General features: G+C 44.0%; 1 protein-coding gene across 5 annotated transcripts in view; it reads left to right on the top strand.

Annotated features, from left to right (window-relative positions):
* The first annotated feature begins 12,845 nt into the window (after positions 1-12,845).
* The window catches only part of ARFGEF2 (ADP ribosylation factor guanine nucleotide exchange factor 2), a 57,445-nt gene continuing 50,652 nt past the window's right edge, over positions 12,846-19,638 (top strand). For 2 of the 5 annotated variants that reach the window (XM_043526746.1, XM_037915380.2), the window contains exon 1: positions 12,937-13,254. In XM_043526746.1, coding sequence (XP_043382681.1) covers positions 13,116-13,254 — 139 coding nt within the window. In that variant the 5' untranslated portion in view covers positions 12,937-13,115. Of the gene's footprint in view, positions 13,255-13,326; positions 13,344-19,638 lie in introns of those variants that run through there. The other 3 variants (XM_037915378.2, XM_037915379.2, XM_043526747.1) reach the window with 3 other exon arrangements.

Here is a 19,638-nt window from a genome sequence, read left to right as displayed (position 1 = left end):
GATTTCCCTTTGACTGCAGAACTCACTACCACAGCTGACCTAGCTCTCTCTTCTTTATTCTCCTCTTCTATCTCTCCCTTACTCTGCATTTTAGCCCATCTTGATTCCTTTCCTTCTCCCTTCCCCAGTGAGGGATGACTTAACCGGAGGTGACACAGCTTGAATTCCAACTGTTGGGGAGACATATTAATCCCTTTCTTTTCTAAATTAAACCAGTCAGAAAAAAAAATGGAAATTGTCACTTAGTTTTTATTCTATCAGGCTTTTAGGTTTGTGCTGAATTTCTTGCCCCACAGATCAGAACAAATTAAATTAGATGGGGCTCAGTCACTGAGACAGCCTGTGGAAAGGATTTGAAAGTGGAGCTGCAGTGGAGCTGTGAGGAAGAATTCAAGGAAGCAGCCGAGTCACTTTCCTAACTAATTCACTGTGAGGAACACATGGAATCAACACTAACCTGAAAAGCTGATTCCCAGCCTTTGCCTTTCTGACCCAGATTTCTGGTTTGAAAACTGTAATCAGACCCCACATAATACTATCAGTATTTTAGCCTTTAATGCAAATCCAGTCTACCAAAGGGGCACATGACACCAAACCTGTCTTTCAGTGCTGTGGGACCCCACAGAAAGCTGTCCACTCTGCAGTGTGTGGGGACACTTCAGCGGATCAAGACATAGACCAGAGCTGCAACCCTGCACAATATTGTTACAAATCTGGAGGGGTATTTTGAAAATGGCTCGTGCAATTTAATAGTTCAGCATGAAAAATACTAAGCCTTATAGTGCATTTTCAAAACAATCCTTTAGACCTGTAAAAATACTCTCCAAAGTTGCAGACCTCTACTCCAGTCTTTTTGTGGTTACCACACACGACTGGGAGTCAGTTCAGTTTCCCTTCTGGGCTCTATTTCACTCTCTGCCATTGCCTGGCTGGTGACATTGGGCATTTAATCTCTTGGAGCCTCACTTTCCTCATTTGCAAAATAGATATTATGGGCCAGATTGATCCCTATTGTAACTCCACTAATTTCAACAAATTTATAGCAGGCATGAATTTTGCCCTTTAATACTGACCTACCACACAGAGGGGCTGTGAAACTTAACTTGCATTGTAAAGTGCTTTGAGATCCTTGGATGAAAGTTGCTAGACACTGTTGTTTTAACATCACAGCAGAGCAGAGTGCATTCTGGGATCGCCTTTCTGTTGAAAGAAACTTTGTCAGGTCAAAATTGGCTCAAAATTTAGTTTTTTAGTTTTTAAATCATTGCAAAACCCAAGACAAACAGAAATGTTTCCATGAATTTAAATTCCAAATATATATATTAGGGCTGTCAAGTGATTAAAAAAATTAATCGTGATTAATCGCACTGTTAAACAATAATACAATACCATTTATTTAAATATTTTTGGGTGTTTTCTACTTTTTCAAATATATTGATTTCAATTACAACACAGAATACAAAGTGTACTGTGCTCACTTTATTTTTGATTACAAGTATTTGCACTGTAAAAAAACAAAACAAATTGTATTTTTCAATTCACCTGATACAAGTACTGTAGTGGAATCTCTTTATCATGAAGGTTGAACTTACAAATGTAAAATTATGTACAAAAAAAAACTGCATTCAAAAATAAAACAATGTAAAACTTTAGAGCCTGCGAATACACTCAGCCCTACTTGTTGTTCAGCCAATCGCTCAGACAAACAAGTCTGTTTACATTTGCAGCAGTTAATGCTACCTGCTTCTTGTTTACAATGTCACCTGCATGTGAGAACAGGCATTTGCATGGCATTGTTGTAGCCAGCGGCAACGTGCCAGATGCGCTAAAGACTCATATGTCCCTTCATGCTTCAACCACCATTTCAGGGTCTATGCATCCATGCTGATGACAGGTTCTGCTCGATAGCAGTCCAAAGCAGTGTGGACCGATGCATGTTCATTTTTATTATCTGAGTCAGATGACACCAGCAGAAGGTTGATTTTTTGGGGGTGGTTTGGGTTCTGTACTTTCCGTATCAGAGTGTTGCTCTTTTAAGACTTCTGAAAGCATGCTCCACACCTCGTTCCTCTCAGATTTTGGAAGGCACTTAAGATTCTTAAACCTTGGGTTGAGTGCTGTAGCTATCTTTAGAAATCTCATATTGGTATCTTGTGGGGGGGTGGCTGCCCCACATAGGCAGGAGCAGGGTTAAGGCAGCGTTGGAAAGACTGTGCAGCACCCAGCCAATCAGGAAAAGGCTTGCTGGAGACGCCCATATATGAAGGGCTGCTCAGCAGGCTAAGAGGCAGTCTCTTACTAGAGGGCAAGGGGGAAGGACTGTTGGCTGAGGAGCATAGGAGAGGCTGCAGTGCTGGTCAGGGTAGCGGAGCAATAGGGGAGCTCCTGGCTGACCATGGCCAGACTAAGGCCCTGAAGCAGGGGCAGGGAAGGCGCTAAGGCTACAGGGGAAGTGGCCCAGAAAAAGTCGACAGTGGGAATAGGAGGAGAGGCAGTAAGTGGCTGCCAGCTATAGGGTTCCTGGGCTAGGACCCAGAGTAGTAGGTGGGCCTGGGTCCCCGCCCCCTACCCCCCTCCTGCCTTTTACCCCTACTTGCCGATGAGGAGAGTGGCCTAAATCCAGACTGCAGTTTGCCCCTGAAGCCAGGGGCTAGACTAGAGGCTGCAGTTGGCTGCTGAGGCAAGTGGAGGGACTGAGGGCCGCCTGTCCCCCAAAAAGGGGGAGACAGTGGGCTGGGGCACAGCAGGAGGGCGGTGTCCTGTGGAGGATGCTGCGGTCTGGGAACAATGTGGGTCCAGATGGTGGAGACGGTGGAGGAAGTGGAAGTAACAGTGAGTGAGAGCCTACTAGTAAAAGGCACTCCGGTGGTCCAAGAGAGCTAATTCCCAGCAGGAGGCGCTACAGTGGTGGGTCTGCATCATTACATACTTTCTTTGCATTTTGTGAAATCTGCAGTGAAAGTGTTCTTAAAATGCTGGGTCATCGTCTGAGACTGTTTATAACATGAAATATATGGCAGAATGCAGGTAAAACAGTAGGGGACATACAACTCTCCCCCAAGGAGTTCAGTCACAAATTTAATTAACACATTGTATTTTTAATAAGCGTCATCAGCATGGAAGCATGTCCTCTAGAATGGTGGCCGAAGCATGAATGTTTAGCATATCTGGCATGTAAATATCTTGCAATGCTGGCTACAAAAGTGCCATGCAAATGCCTGTTCTCACTTTCTGGTGACATTGTAAATAAGAAGAGGGCAGGAGTATCTCCCGTAAATGTAAATAAACTTGTTTGTCTTAGTGATTGGCTGAACAAGAAGTAGGACTGAGTGGACTTGTAAACTCTAAAGTTTTACATTGTTTTGTTTTTGAGTGCAGGTATGTAACAAAAAAAAATCTACATTTGTAAATTTCACTTTCAGGGCAAAGGGATTGCACTACAGTACTTGTATGAGGTGAACTGAAAAATACTATTTCTTTTGTTTATCATTTTTACAGTGCAAATATTTGTAATAAAAAATAATATACACTTTGTATTCTGTGTTGTAATTGAAATCAACGTATTTGAAAATGTAGAAAAATATCCAAAATATTTAATACATTTCCATTGGTATGCTATTGTTTAGCAGTGCAATTAAAACTGGATTAATCGCGATTAATTATTTTGAGTTAATCTCATGAGTTAACCGCGATTAATCGACAGCCCTAATATATTAAACAGAAATTTTTCTGCAGTGTTCATAATCCAAATTCTGCAGGATTGTTAATGCATAATCTCAAAGTTTGACTAAACAAAAGTGAAATGCACTAATCTGTTTCAGTGTCCACACTGAAATGCTAAATGTGAACAGCATAAACAGTGAAAAATAGAGGAGACCGGATTTTCAAATAATTTAGACATGTAATTGTGAATAAAACTGCATGTGTAGTTTCTGTGATTGTTTGAAAACTAGGTAATTGTACATGCAAATGAAACTGCTATGCTATTTGAGTATATAGCTGTAATAATTACATACATAAAGTTAGCATAAAATTCCATATGCATTTTCTGCAGCCCCTCACTATTGTAGCAGTCTCAGGTGTGCGGCTTCTGTGTGTATCATGAGGTATTTGTAGCAGTTTCTCCTTAATATTTTACAAGGCTGTATTTGGTGCTGCTAGTACAACATGTCATATTGCCTCTGTTGAGTCAGGAAAAAAATAAGCTCCTATTCTCTATGCTGCTGCTGCAGTTGCCTGGAATAGTGCTCTGAATTCTAACCCTTGACATCCGCATGCACACATCTTTGATTCTATGGAGAGTAAGGGAGCCGGATGCATGGAAACAATTCCCTTCTCAAGTATGAAGAGACGTTTTCTCATTTTCCCTGCAGAGGTTGAGAAGAGAAGAATCATAGAAATGTAACACCGACAGAGCAGTGATGTGGCCATATCTATCTGAGACACAACTGGGGAGAATCACTTCTAAAGGGGGAGAGGAAATTGAAACTGAATTTAGAGCCCTAGCAAGATCCTGAAGTCAGCAGACAGTCCTGCAGTTGTTTACAGTTCTACAAACTGTGCTGATTTCCTGCTATTCCAACAAATGTGACACATTATGGTTTTGCATAATTTTTTCCTAAAATGTTTAGTAGACAGTTATGCAAAGAGGCTGCAGAGCTATACATCTGTGAGCTGCGTCTCACAGCCTTCAGTGACCCCAGGAGACTTTGCAGTTCTGAAAGGCAGTCAGACTTCTATTAAAACTATATGCAGAAGGAAGTATCACTGTGAAGCTGCACATGTCCAAAGAGTGACATGAAAATCAGTGGTTTGGATCTGGGAGAATCCACACATGTGGATTCTGGACAGCAATCCTTATCCTTCTACAATGTCACAATTTAAAAACAACATATAACCCTGATTTTTCAGAAATGCTTAGGCACAGTTGCATCACTAAGATATCTAAGTGGTTACTTGTACATGCAATGTTGGTAATTAAACACTCAAACAAAGTGCGCAAATGATCATGCCGGATAGAAAACAATGACCTATGCTTTATTAAACAAGGGAAATACAAAATTATTAAGGAATCTAGCTTCATGATTTATTCTAGAGTGTACTGGATATAGAGAAACAGTAGAAAACTGGGACTTCACAGGAAAATATCAGAAGAATCTGCAATATTTAGTATTCTGTAATTTGAAGCAATTCTCTACATCAGGGGTGGGCAAACTTTTTGGCCTGAGGGCCACATCAGGGTTCCAAAACTGTAATGGAGGGCCGGGTAGGGAAGGCTGTGCCTCCCTAAACAGCCTGACCCCTGCCCTCTATCTGCCCCCTCCCACTTTCCACCCTCTGCCTGCCCCCTCAGAATCCCTGACCCATCCAACTCCCCCGCCCTTGTCCCCGACCGCCCCCTCCCGGGACCCCCCGCCCCTAACCATTCCCCCGGGAGTCCACCCCCTATCCAACCTCCCCTGCTCCCTGTCCCCTGACCGCCCCCTCCCGGGACCCCCTGCCCCTTATCCAACCCCCCGGCCCCGCCCCGGCCCCCTTACCATGCCGCTCAGAGCAGCATGTCTGGCAGCCGCGCCACCCGGCCGGAGCTAGACACGCTGCCGCGATGCCCAGCATGAGCGCAGCCCCACCGCCCGGAGCGCTGCCCGCGCGGCGGTGAAGCTGCAGGGGAGGGGGGACAGCAGGAGCGGGGTTGGGGACAGGGGCGAGCCTCCCAGGCCAGGAGCTCAGGGGCTGGGCATCCGGCCCGCGGGCTGTAGTTTGCCCACCTCTGCTCTCGGTGTTTAATAAAGTCAGTTGCTACTCCAGAAGTTCACGTTTTCTTTATATGGTGATCCAACGTTGTAGGAAGTCTGAATTTTCAGAGAAAGTATCAATTACTCATATGGTTACTATAAAGAGCGTGAGCCAAATCTATCCCTGCTGTAAACACACTGAAGTCAATGGAGTTATGCTGGGGATTAATAGGTGCCTATGTTTCAAATTCAAATGCTAACAAGAATGAAGGTGCTCTGTACAGAAAACCTGAACTAAGCACACAAAATACCAGGCTGCAGGAGGACGTTCAGCAGAAAATGAAACCTAAATTAAAGCCTCAATCCTGCAATGAGCCCCATCTTTTAAACATTTTTATAGTTCCTACAATTTAATTTAATCTTGCTTGATCTTATTTATCTATGTCTTTCTAATTTTCCCATCACCATGATATATAGCTTCCAAAGTCCTCCTGCTCAAATAAGTCTTCCTGTCTGCTACAGCATTTACACCCTAAAACAGTGGTTCTCAACCAGAGGTCTGGGGCCTCCTGGGGGGCTGTGAGCAGGTTCCAGGGGGTCCAGCAAGCATGGCCAGCCTGGGACTTGCTAGGGCCCAGGGCAGAAAGCTGAAGCCCATCATGTGGGACTGCAGCCCTGGGCCCTGAGCCTCAACACCTGGGGCTGAAGCTGAAGCCTGAGCAACTTAGCTTCACGATTCCCCCTGTGGCATGGGGCCCCGGGCAATTGCCCTGCTTGCTACACCCTGATGCCGGCCCTGGTTTTATATGGAGAAATACAGTTGTGGCACAGCTGGGCTTTGGAGTTTTTATAGCATGTTGAGGGGGCCTCAGAAAGAAAAAGGTTGAGACCCCCTGCTCTAGAACGCATCGTTCTGGGATGTCACAAATACCAGAAAATGCCACGGTTACAGTGAGCTGGCCTATGGAACACTAGGTAAATCACATTTTTTTCCACAGTTTAATGTTTCTTTCTCTATTATTATTTTTCTATATTAAATATCATTTGCATTTGTTTTTTCTATCTATTGTGTTATTTTATCAATACCCTGCACAACCTAATTAGTAAATGACTTTAGCACCTACTTCTGTGCTTGGCTCTGGATTCAGGTTTCCACTAGAAGGCAAGGCACCTTTAACATACCAAAATAATTATCTGACAGTGTACTGCGCTGGGTTGGAGCCAAAGATGATGCAGTGAAGGCTGCTTCTCTATCTCAGCACGCTTAGTCTGTGTCACTCTGATAGCCAACAGTTTGGAATTTTTCCTGAAAACTTGATGCTGATCTAATGTTCCAGAGCAGGTGAGTTTTCCTGTTGTATATGATCTACAACTTGGTTGCTTTAAAACTGCATGTCAGCCCCTTGCTAATAAAAAACAGTTTTCTTTAAGTCATTTCCTTTCTCCTGCTCTCAGTGAGGGGAGTAAGGCCTTTTAAAATGAGAATTTAATTTTCTTCATGTGTGAAATCACGTCTCTTCTTTCATTACCTTTACCTGTGCCAGGACATCTGTTTGTTATCCTTGGCTCCAGCTGACCTTCTCTGTGGAATTGTACAGCATCTCTCAACAGAGGGGAGTCACACCTGTTGTCTATGTACAGACCTTTGGTTAAAATAGTAACAAAACTTCACATTAATATCTTTCCTCCAAAGGTCTCAGAGCATTCTGAGCATTATTAATGAATGAAGCTTCACAACCCTCCTCCCTTTAATATAGCTAAATATTATTATTCCCAAAAAGATAAGCAACAGCTGAGCAGCCAAGAAGATAGTGTAATTCAGGAATGTTTTGGGGGAGGATCTGATAAGGGGCAGGGAATGGAGGGACTGGGATAATGCTTTTGGGGAATGTGGGATGGGGACTTGATTCTTGACTGTGAGAGTAATCCAATACATGTGCAACTTTTATTTTACTTCACTTTTCCCCCAGAAACTCATTGTAAATTCACCTTCTTGATTTCAAGCAAAGGGGAGTACCCATCAGCTGCTGTACAACAACTTCAGCAGATGGTCCCTGCAGGAGGATATTAATCTTTCCACATAATCTCCCCTTTTGTTACACTATGTATTTCCTATCTAGGGTGACCATATTTCCCTATGCTGAATATGGGACACCTGGCAAAATTACTTGCATTCAAGCAAGTTCAGTGGCAATCAATCAGAACTATGCCATACAAACATTCAAATTAACATCAAGTTGACTGAGCCCCTGTTAAAAAGAAATACAGCATAGTTGGATTCTTTTTATTTACCTTCTTATCTTTAAGGGTTTAGGATTCACACGAGGAGAGGTTACCTGCACACACACACACACACACACACACACACACACACACACACGCTTCCGTACCCCTCTCTCACACGGGGTGGAGGGTGATCTACTGACCCAACCCTCCCTGCCTGGTGCTCTTCGCCCTCCATGCCTGGCTAGGCCTAAAGGATGGACCCGCCTCTCTTGGTACCTGGTGTCACGTCTTCCTGAGGCAACACATGGTAGGGGCATGCAGGGTCAGATGCACCCTTCCCCAGATTTCTGCCAGGGTTCACATCAGAATGTGGCCAGCAGCAGCCTTTTGGCACTGTGCAGGAGGGAAGGGATGGGAGCTGCTTCCAGCCGCAGGTGGGGGTGGGAAAGGATGACCTGGCCTGTGTCTTTGCAGAACTCATCTCTTCTCTCCTCCCACCCGCCACTCCCCTGTGGCTGGAAGCAGCTTGTCCCTTCCTGCCCTCACAGTGTCAAAAGGCAGCTAACACCTCCAGGCTGCTGCTGGCCACCGACATAACCCAGCCATCTCCTGTCCCTCAGCTACAGCACAGACGGGGAGTTTTTAAGCCCTAAGGATTCTCTGTGTACCAGGACCCAGGGAACCTGACTGCAGTGGCTTCAGCGACTTGGCCAGAGAGGTGACTCAGCAGGGGAGGGTGTCTAGGGGACGGAGCAGCCCCACGCTCCCTAGGGGCAGGACCCGGGGGGAGGGGTGAAGAGGGTGCTTAGTCCCTTCCTGGGGGGCTTCCTTGAAACCTGCAGGGTCTGGGTGCGAACAGGCTAGAAATCACTCCCCCGCCAACAACCTCCAGAGCATAGCTGAGAGGTGGGGAGGCTTTCCCATGCCAGCACTGTGTGGGGCTTTGGCACATGCAGGGCTTGTCTCTTCCTGGCTAGCGCCCCAGGCCAGAGGGTTGTAGGCTTTCCCGGGGCGCCGGCCCAGTCAAAGGCAGAGGGGGAAGGAAGGAGCCTACTGGCCAGGCTGTTGGTGAGCTGAGTGTGCCAACCAGGTGCTTGTTCTTTGCACAGCTCTGGGAGCAGGACACACTCCGCCGGGGGGGATATGGAGGAGCAGCAGGGGTGGGCGGGTGAAGGGGCAAGCAGGGAGAGGACAGTGAGAAGGAACGCAAGTAAAAGCCCGATGGGTGGGCAGCAGAGACGACACGTAACAAGCCACTACTTGGTGCCTGCCCGCACTCACCAGCCACCGCAGGTCACAGTGCATAGCCAGTGCTGGCCGGAAACGGGATGGGGGTGGGGGCCCTGATGGCCGAGAGCCAGCGTGCAGCGGGGACTGTGCTGACGGACCAGCAGGGGGAGCGGCCAGTCCTATGCACTGTAGCTTTGCCCTGCCACCAGCCTTGCACACCCACCCCCATCACTGGCCACTGGACCCCCACACTCACTGCTGGTGGGCAGGCAACTGGTGAGCAGGGGTCCGGCCAGCAATAAGACTACCAGTACCGATGGGGGGAGACAGAAAATATGGGACAATTTGCCAGTTTTTAAGAAAAAGTCGGGACTCCTGCAGGAGAGATTAAATATGGGACCATCTCTTTGAAAATGGGACGTCTGGTCACCCTATTCCTATGAGCAAAAGGCCAAACCTACTATTAGCAGCTAGACTACTTCGATAACTAATAGGTTTTGCCTGCACTCACACCTACAGTAGACTGTGATCTCAAGGCTAATCACTCTTATACCATGTCCGTTCTTGGATTGGAGATCTCCAAAGAAAACCTAAGGACTTCTTATGGGAACAGGCCTTAAAATGATCTCCACTGAATACTGCATCTGCCACTTCTGATTCTCCATTATTACTGGTGACTGAGTCTACTCCCTCTGAGTTCTTTGTTTTAGTGCTGGTTGAGTCTGCAGTCCTCATTGGCCTGTGGACAGTGGGGTTAGTCACAAAGCACCTGTCACTCTCTCCCAGGTCAGTACTGAACAGGTGCCTCAGAAAGATGTTAACCTTGGACGCCTGATGGTGTCTTTTGGTTAAGACAAAATCAAAGTCCTGACTGCTTGAGGATACTTTGGTGCCATTTGAAAGGGTCGAGTATAAGCCCTGTTGACCTGGAAATATTCCCACTCATACAACAATCTAGACAACCTTATTTGCCCCAGTAGTTTCAACTGGATAGTATACATTCTTCACTTTTTTGTCTAAAATGTCATGTCATATTTCTGATACAATTGAGGTCATTGCATTTCCATGATGACAAGTGTTTCATGTAGCAGCTCAAGCACCCAGTAGGGGTAGCCATAGGAATACATTAAAACAGTACTCCAGAGATCATTTTGGGTGTTAAAAGTGTGACATTCCCCCAGGTACAACCTGGACTGTTGAACTGCTGTGTCCCCTATCTCTCTAGCTTGGGGTGCCTTTTACACTGCTTTACTGTCAGAACAGCCACTCCTGGCCTGCTCCTGCACTGCCACTAGCATGTAAAATCACTCCCAGATGTTTATATGAATGCTCTCCCAGCCATTCATGATAGCAGGTGACACCCACATATCCCCCAGTCCCAGCCTTGTACCCCAGAAATGTGCGTCTTGTACTGTTCAGTAGCCCACAAGCTCAGAAATTAGTGTGTCATTCCAACAAAGGATAATGCATATGCACCAACCCCACTGACCTAAGTAGAGATTTCCCAAACACTTCAAACAAACACAGTGGTTTAGATAAAACAATAAACAAGTTTATTGAGAAAGATAGATTTTAAATGATATAAGTGATAAAGCATAAAAGTAAGAATTGGTTACAAAGGAAATAAAAAGATAAAACCAATCTAATTCCTAAACTTTACCAAGTCTAATCGTTCTAAAAGCAAAATAGGTTGTCTCACCATTAGCTACAATACATTTCACAGGCTACTTCTTTTTCCAGCCTGGGACCACTCCTCTTAACTCTGTGTTCTTTAAGTATTTGTTGATGTCATGGGAGAGGAGAGGAGATGGCAGAGGTGGCCAGAGGCCTTTTCCCCCACTTCTTATATTCTGACCCCTTGTACTGGAAAAGTCTTTGCTGGGTCCTGGGGTCAGCAGTTCCACTGTGTACGTGCTCTGCAAGCTGTCCATCAGGTGAATTGTAAATACTTTGTTTATAACTCCCCTGGTGGTGAATCTCCGATTAAGCAGGTAATGGCCTTTTAGCGCCCAGCTAGTGTGCCAGTGTGCCTTTGTCGTTGAGAAAATGGTCTTAGGGCATTACCCAGAACTACAGCATATTTCAGTAACAATCATATAGCAGGAGCTTACAATTTTACATGCAGTGATATTAAACACACATTTCAGCAGGATAATAATATTCAGCAGTTTGTGAGTTTTCAAATGATACCTCACCAGCCATACTTTGTACATAATATATCATAACCATATTACATGCATGAACATGGGATAAGGGTATCACATGGGGTACAGTGTGTCACAATGGGCTTCTATTGCTGAGGCCAAAGGGTAAAGAGATTAGAGAGGAAGGGGCCTAGTGGTTACAAAAGGAGACTGCGTGTCTGGGATCCTGGATTCTGATCTCAGCTCTGGCCCTACCTCACTGTAAGATCTTTCCCAAGTCTCTTAACCTTACAGTTTCTCAGTTTCCCCATCTATAAAATAGGGATAATGCTGTGAAAGTTAATACTGCTAAAGCATGTTGAGATCATGAGATGAAAGGCATTACACAAGTGAACAGTATTGTGTTAAACTGCCTCTCTTTCAGTATTCATAATTTTGGTCATACAAATAATAAGCAACATTAAATTGTTCCTGCATCTGTTTCTGGGTGCAACTGAAGTTATGTGGACATCTAAGATCCGATGGTTCCCACAGATCAGTTACACATTTTAAATGAGAAATGAGGCCAAGTTTTCAAAAGTCCAACAGGTGCCAGCATCAGTACCATTAGGGTTTTGGAGCTCCCTTTTCCCCCATAAGATCAGTTGTGCAGGGCTGGTCCCAAATACAAACCTTCTACTATCTACTGAGTCATTTATATAAATGAGCAGCTAAGCAGCTAATGAGCATGCAACACAATGATGCATTTTAATTTTATTAATTTACTCTCAATATTTTCATTTTTCAACAAAATGAATGGAAATGAAACATTTAAATAATCTTGATTAGAAAGCTTTCAGATCATAGAATAGAATAGAATATCAGGGTTGGAAGGGACCTCAGGAGGTCATCTAGTCCAACCCCCTGCTCAAAGCAGGACCAGTCCTCAATTTTTGCCCCAGATCCCTAAATGGCCCCCTCAAGTTTCATTTCAAATACAAAAATTCATTTTTTTCAATTTGAATAGAAAAATAATATTTTGGTTTTTCCCATTTCTTTCCCTTTTCCCACTGACTGTAGGTATGTCTATGCTGCCATCGTAGCACAGGCTAGGCATACCCATACTAGCTAGCATAGGTAACTATTAGGGTTGCCAATTTTGGTTGGACATATTACTGGAGATTTAATCACGTGACATAATCTTTAATTCCTGGAGACTCCAGGCCAATCCTGGAGGTTGGCAACCCTAGTAACCATAGTAGTGTAGACAACAATTACACAGCAGCCTAGGTACAAGCCCACTGAGGACCCAGCGTATGCACTTGCATTGCTAGCCCATGCGGAAGTCCGGACTGCCATGCCCCGCTGGCACCCTCGCTAACTAGAGTCAAGCGATTGCGGCCTGGCCAAGAGCAGCCTTGTGGGTCGCCACTAATGGCTGAAGCAGTGCGAGATGGGGGGGGAAGGACTTTCCTCCTGGGCAGGCCCCCCCAGTTGTGACCTCATCAGCAGCCCAGCCTCCCCTCTCTCCAGACACGATGGCCACGCCCCTCCGTCAGGCCACACCCACTCTACCCCACCCCGTCCGTCACCATTGGCAACTTTGGGGGGGTCAGAGGTCAAGCCGGAAGACGGGGGAAGGTAGAGTCGGAGGAGTCACGTGACGGAGCCAATATGGCGGCGCCGTGTCCCTGGCGCTATTGCTGCTGCTGAGGGAATCGCGCCTCTTGCAGATCATGGGGCCCCAACGCGGCCGGAGCCTCTGAGCCCCGTTCTCCAACCCCCGCGGGGGCCTTCGGCCATGCAGCCCCCGGCCCGGGAACAGGACACCCGCACCAAGAGCATGTTCGTCTCCCGGGCCCTGGAGAAGATCCTAGCGGAGAAGGAGGCGAAGCGGACCCCGCACGGCCAGCTGCGGAGAGCCTGCCAGGTGGCGCTGGGTGAGTCCGCGCCTGGGCCCCGTTCCCCGGGAAGCCCCCTCCCCCTCGCCGCGGGGGCTAGCTGTGGGGAGCCTGACAGGTGGCGGAGGGTGAGTCCGGATCGCACCAGGTCCCCTGTGTTCCTTGGGGGGTGCCATTCTCCTTCCTCGGCAGCTGCGGGGACCCTGGCAGGTGGCGGGGGGGTGAGTCTGGATGAGGATCATACTTCGCCTTCCTTTGGGGGATGGCCATCCCCTTTGCGCGCCCCCGCCCCGGCAGGGGAGAGCCAGCCAGGTGTGGCTGGGCGAGCCCTGCCGGGGCCGGGAGTTCCCCACTTCTCTCAGCTGCGTACAGCCAGCGTGCAGCCTGTCTCTGCCAATGGGCAGTGGCTTTGTCAGTGACTGCGACTGTCATTAGTTACCATTCTGCAGGTTAATCTGCCACGTTGGATACTCTTCGGTTTGTGAGCAAACAGCCTGACTCTGGATCTTCCTGACTCACAGCAACTCTGTTATTCTCTGGACAAATTTGCTTGGGGGAAGGGAAAAAAGAGGCCGTTTTTTTTAAACTCAGGAGAAAAGAACAAGGTCCAACTGATTTACTTCTGGTGTTAATGTAAAATGTAAATGCTGTCTGTGGATTCTTCTTAAACTAGTTCAGGGGCCATACCGCTGGAAACCAGAAGGGACTGTCAAAAAACTATCAACTTTAAGAACAGTTCTATCAATCAAGCTGATAATTCTTTGACATCTTTTTTTCTTCTTCAAATCATATGTTGGCTGAAAACTATTAACTTTTCAGGCATGTAGGTTGTGTCTGCAATATTTTATTGAATTCCAAAAGTTTTTGAATTGACAGTGTTAGTGCAGAAGTCTCTTGCAATTATAATTGATTCTTTTATATCAGCCAATTTAATGGATTTTGGAAAAGTTACAGTGTGTAAAACAATGGAAATTAGGTTTTGGGCAGGAGAGGGAATGGCATTAGGTTAACCAGTCCAGTTTTTATATTCAAAGTGACTTTTTTTGTTTTGTGTTCTTTAAAGGGATAACATCAACTTTATTTTTTTTTTTAATCAGTTGATTTTCAGGTTCAGTGTTTACACTGGAGTACTTGTAAAGCCACAAAAACTGTAAAACCAAGCGTTGCTATTTTTGTTTTAGTATAAGCTTCCGTGAGCTACAGCTCACTTCATCGGATGCATCCGATGAAGTGAGCTGTAGCTCACGAAAGCTTATGGTCAAATAAATTTGTTAGTCTCTAAGGTGCCACAAGTACTCCTTTTCTTTTTGTGAATACAGACTAACATGGCTGCTACTCTGAAACCGATTTTTGTTTTGTTTTTTAAGTGTATTTCCTCTAGAGCTGTGTGAAATACATAATAAGTGGAAAGAATCATTGAGTATGCCGGGAAAACAATGAAACTGACTAGACATGAAGAGCTGTCAGGTGCACTCTATAAATAACCCCCCCTCAAAAACAAAAAAAACAAAAAACAAAAAACAAAACACACTCCACCTGAGCTCTGCCTTATAGAAATATTCTGGAGTTAATTGTAGTAACAGTAGATTGGGAGGTGGGATCAGAAATAAGTGTGATTTGATTTTTTTTAAGTTGACTATTTCTGTTATGTGTTGGTAGTATTATACTTATTGCCTTAGCAATCCCAGACTCAGAAACCCCGATGAGGATTTGGGGCTCCATTGTGCTGGGTGCTGTACAAATGCACATGAAAAAATAATCTGTGCTCCAAAGAGTTCACAATCTAAAGCTCCAGTTTCGGAATTGGATTTGTATATAGGTGCAGGAGTCTGCACTGATCCAGCTGTAGGCCCGTTGTCTAAAATAGTAAGATGCAACAGCTGTGATCAATAGCATATTTCTAGTTCTTAAAAATGTGTTCAATAAACAAGAGATATTAATAATATGGGTAATACAATACCAGCTACCAGTAGATGTATTGATCTTGGTTTGACTATTTATGACACTTGAAGTAAAACAAAAACTGAAATCCTGTGATGCTAATTATGGGGGGGAACCCAATTTCATTGTACTTGTCTTGCATGGGATTATTTCTACTAGTGAATAATTGATAAAATGATTGTCTAGTTTCCTTTTGTTAAACTGCAGAATATCAAAAAGCACTTAGAGGAGTGGTCAAAGACAATAAGGCTATGAATAAAATTCCCTGTGGCTCAGGCTATGATAAGAGTGATATAAATGAATTTGGAACTAATTTCTTGTGTCATTGCACATAGACTGTCTTTGGGGGAAACTGGTGCTGATGGTTGGCATGAAGCTGATTTTACACATTTTTGGATTTGTTTCCAAACCTGTGTCAGGGAGAAAGTTGGGCCTGGGCAGATGATAATCTATTGCCCAACTATCTCTGCTCATGTAGAGCCTTGATTGCTACATTGAAGGAATCTCTAAAAGTTCTGTTTGGTGAGTGTTGCCAAATAACTTTTTCAGCAGGAACATGATTACATTCTCTTCTATTTATGCATCCAGGTATTAATACTTCACTTACTAAATCTTACTTCATATCAGATGAACTCCTTTCTATTCCAAGTGAAGAAAAATAAGTTACATTGGAGTTCAGTGGTGTAATTCACAATGAATGAATCTTCAACTCTTTAAATAACAAAATTATCAAGTATGTGTAGTATGAAATACACTGGGGAGTCTGGAAGTAACGCAACCCTTTCAGTTTGGGGAATTGAGGGGAGACTGACTAATCCAAGAGAACTACTATTGGAGAATAAGGCTGCAGAATTGTTAAGAGACTTCCGTTAATTAGACCTGTTTTCTCTTGCCACTCAATTCTTAAACATTTGTATAATTGTGTTGCAGAACATCAAAGAAACAATCTAGCACTTTTTAAAAATTATTTGCCAGCAGAGCTACTCTAGTGAAAGAAGAGCACAGTGAAATAAGATGAATTTTGTTTTGTGTGTAACTAACATCATGCAGTTGTCAGCTGTCTCTTTTGAAATTTCTTATTTGAAATTCCTCTTGTTAAAATACTAATTTATTAACAGATTTTTATTGTTTAATAAGACTTGAATTAATAGCATGCCAGAGCATAAAATAGCGAGTGAGACTACAACGCACACCTATATCAGTGAACCACACTACCTGTACCAGTGGAGAACATGGTGCACTTATGATGGGTTCTCATTCTAAATAACTGGAGGGAGTGAGGTTGGCTACTCCATTGTTCTAAATGATTATTTAGTTCTGTTGATTACTAACTATCTTGATATTTAACACATCAATAAAACTTTCAATCTCTTATGTAATAAACTTGAACCTTATAGCACTAAATTTGGGAGCTTAATTTTTCTCTCTAACTTTAAAATCCCACTCCTATAACTCTTGTCTTATTTGAGGGGCACATCCAAATCTTTTAAATTGTACAGCTGTTCTTTAAATTTATGTGTGGCATTTTGAGCCTTGACAAGATAATGCAAGTGTCTTTAAATTGATTTAGAAAATAAATTTGTTGATATTCTGCAGGTCCCATAAAAGCATTATCAGAATAATTCAATCTTCCCAAATTGAATGTATACAAGTAACTGAGAAGTTCCACAGGTATACTGTAAAAATAGGAAAGGAACTGTGAAAAGCTGGACTTACTTCTATTAAGCTTGAGGACATCTTTTGACAGAGGGGAATAATGTTCATCTATGAAATTTGAAATCAACCAAATGTGTATGTAGCATTAGTCAGTTGATGAGAAAATGTCCCTTGATGTGTGAATTGCCGCTGAATGTTGTGGTATTTCTTGTCCAAAAGAGGTGGAGGTACTCCTGCTCTGTAACTGCAAGTCTTTGGTAACTGATGATTTTGTGGCAAGATTCCCACTCTCCCTGATTACAGATAGATCAGCAACCTGCAGTTTTCTCAGAACTTCTCAATATCTAGCATAAAGCTCATCATAGAAATGAGAATCATACAACTTAAATGTCTTCACAGTATGTTAAACAGGAGTCCAGACAGGAATGAAAGGATAGGACTTTCCAGTCATGCTCCTAACTATGTCAGAATCATCTGTGCGGTGAGAACTGTCCTGCCGGTTATCTGTAGCAACTTGTTCCTGTAGACTTTTCTTAGTTGAGGTGTATGGTATTGGGTGTAGAATAAATGGAGTCTGAATGATTCCTTCATTTGGAGTCTTGCTTCACCAGTGCATGTAATAGTAGCTTGTACCCTTAATACTTGTAAACCCAGGAGAAATTGAATGGGAGAAATAGAGTCTTTAAACAGAGGTTCTGTTCTCTGGAGGATAGTGAACTCAAGAAAATTGGTGAAAAATAGACAAGTATACAGAATCTCTGGATAAATAGCTGAATAATAAGCATTTATAGAGTACTATAGGCATATGTAAAAAGAAAAGGAGTACTTGTGGCACCTTAGAGACTAACAAATTTATTTGAGCATAAGCTTTCGTGAGCTACAGCTCACTTCATCGGATGCATTCAGTGAAAAATACAGTGGGGAGATTTATATACATAGAGAACATGAAACAATGGGTGTTACCATACACACTGTAACGAGAGTGATCACTTAAGATGAGCTGTTACCAGTAGGAGAGCAGGGGTGGGGTGTGGGATAAACCTTTTATAGTGATGATCAAGGTGGGCCATTTCCAGAAGTTGACAAGAACGTCTGAGGAACGGGGGGGTGGGGGAGAATAAACATGGGGAAATAGTTTTACTTTGTGTAATGACCCATCCACTCCCAATCTCTATTCAAGCCTAAGTTAATTGTATCCAGTTTGCAAATTAATTCCAATTCAGCAGTCTCTCGTTGGAGTCTGTTTTTGAAGGTTTTTTTGTTGAAGAATTGCCACTTTTAGGTCTGTAATCGAGTGACCAAAGAGATTGAAGTGTTCTCCGACTGGTTTTTGAATGTTATAATTCTTGACGTCTGATTTGTGTCCATTTATTCTTTTACGTAGAGACTGTCAAGGTTGACCAATGCACATGGCAGAGGGGCATTGCTGGCACATGATGGCATATATCACATTGGTAGATGTGCAGGTGAATGAGCCTCTGATACTGTGGCTGATGTGATTAGGCCCTATGATGGTGTCCCCTGAATAGATATGTGGACACAGTTGGCAATGGGCTTTGTTGCAAGCATAGGTTCTTGGGTTAGTGGTTTTGTTGTGTGGTGTGTGGTTGCTGGTGAGTATTTGCTTCAGGTTGCGGGGGCTGTCTGTAAGCAAGGACTGGCCTGTCTCCCAAGATCTGTGAGAGTGATGGGTCATCCTTCAGGATAGGTTGCAGATCCCTGATGATGCGTTGGAGAGGTTTTAGTTGGGGGCTGAAGGTGATGGCTAGTGGCGTTCTGTTATTTTCTCTGTTGGGTCTGTCCTGTAGTAGGTGACTTCTGGGTACTCTTCTGGCTCTGTCAATCTGTTTCTTCACTTTAGCAGATGGGTGTTGTAGTTGTAAGAATGCTTGATAGAGATCTTGTAGGTGTTTGTCTCTGTCTGAGGGGTTGGAGCAAATGCAGTTGTATCGTAGCGCTTGGCTGTAGACAATGGATCGTGTGGTGTGGTCTGGATGAAAGCTGTAGGCATAGCGGTCAGTAGGTTTCCGGTATAGGGTGGTGTTTATGTGACCATTGCTTATTAGCACAATAGTGTCCAGGAAGAGGATCTCTTATGTGGACTGGTCCAGGCTGAAGTTGATGGTGGGATGGAAATTGTTGAAATCATGGTGGAATTCCTCACTTTACAAATGTATTAGAAAACAATCCCCACTTAGAAGAGCTTACAATGGGATATAGACAAGCTGAAACATAGGACAGTAATTAAAAGAGAGGCACAAAACTAGCCATGCATGTGGTTGCATTAAAGTGACATGTGACAATATTTTTAAATGACAATATGCAGCCAGCCTTGTCGCGGGTGAATGCATAGGAAATCTCGCATGTATCTACGCTTCCTTTTTAGTTGTGTGTGAATACATGTTAACTAAATTGACTCTAAAATCAAAGTTAGATAGGGCATGCACATTTGTTGCTTGTCCTGTTTAACCTTAAGCTGCAGTGGCCTTGAACAAACATCTGTGTGGTGTATGATAGTAAATTCATGTGGCTAGTTAACGTAATAATTAACGTGGTAAAACAAAACCCCTCAGTTTTACACAGTCTTCACTAGACTTCCCATATGGATGGATGGGTGTGTGTGTGTGTATATAAAAGCTGTTATTAACCCCAACATAGTCAATATGGGTCATTTAAAAACCAAAACACAAGACTTTCCTCCCATCTCACCCTTTTTCTAGTTAAGATAAATTCTAAGTCTTCTTCACCAGTACCAGCTGAGAACAGACAGGGTGTGCCTCCAAGCGGAGGGTCTTGCATCACCACCAGCAATTTTGTCTAGAAAGG

Source organism: Chelonia mydas, chromosome 13 (genome assembly GCF_015237465.2).
Source record: "Chelonia mydas isolate rCheMyd1 chromosome 13, rCheMyd1.pri.v2, whole genome shotgun sequence".
Lineage (NCBI taxonomy): Eukaryota > Metazoa > Chordata > Testudines > Cheloniidae > Chelonia > Chelonia mydas.
The sequence above is the reverse complement of the archived record's forward strand: the minus strand, read 5'-3'. Positions and strand labels throughout refer to the sequence as shown.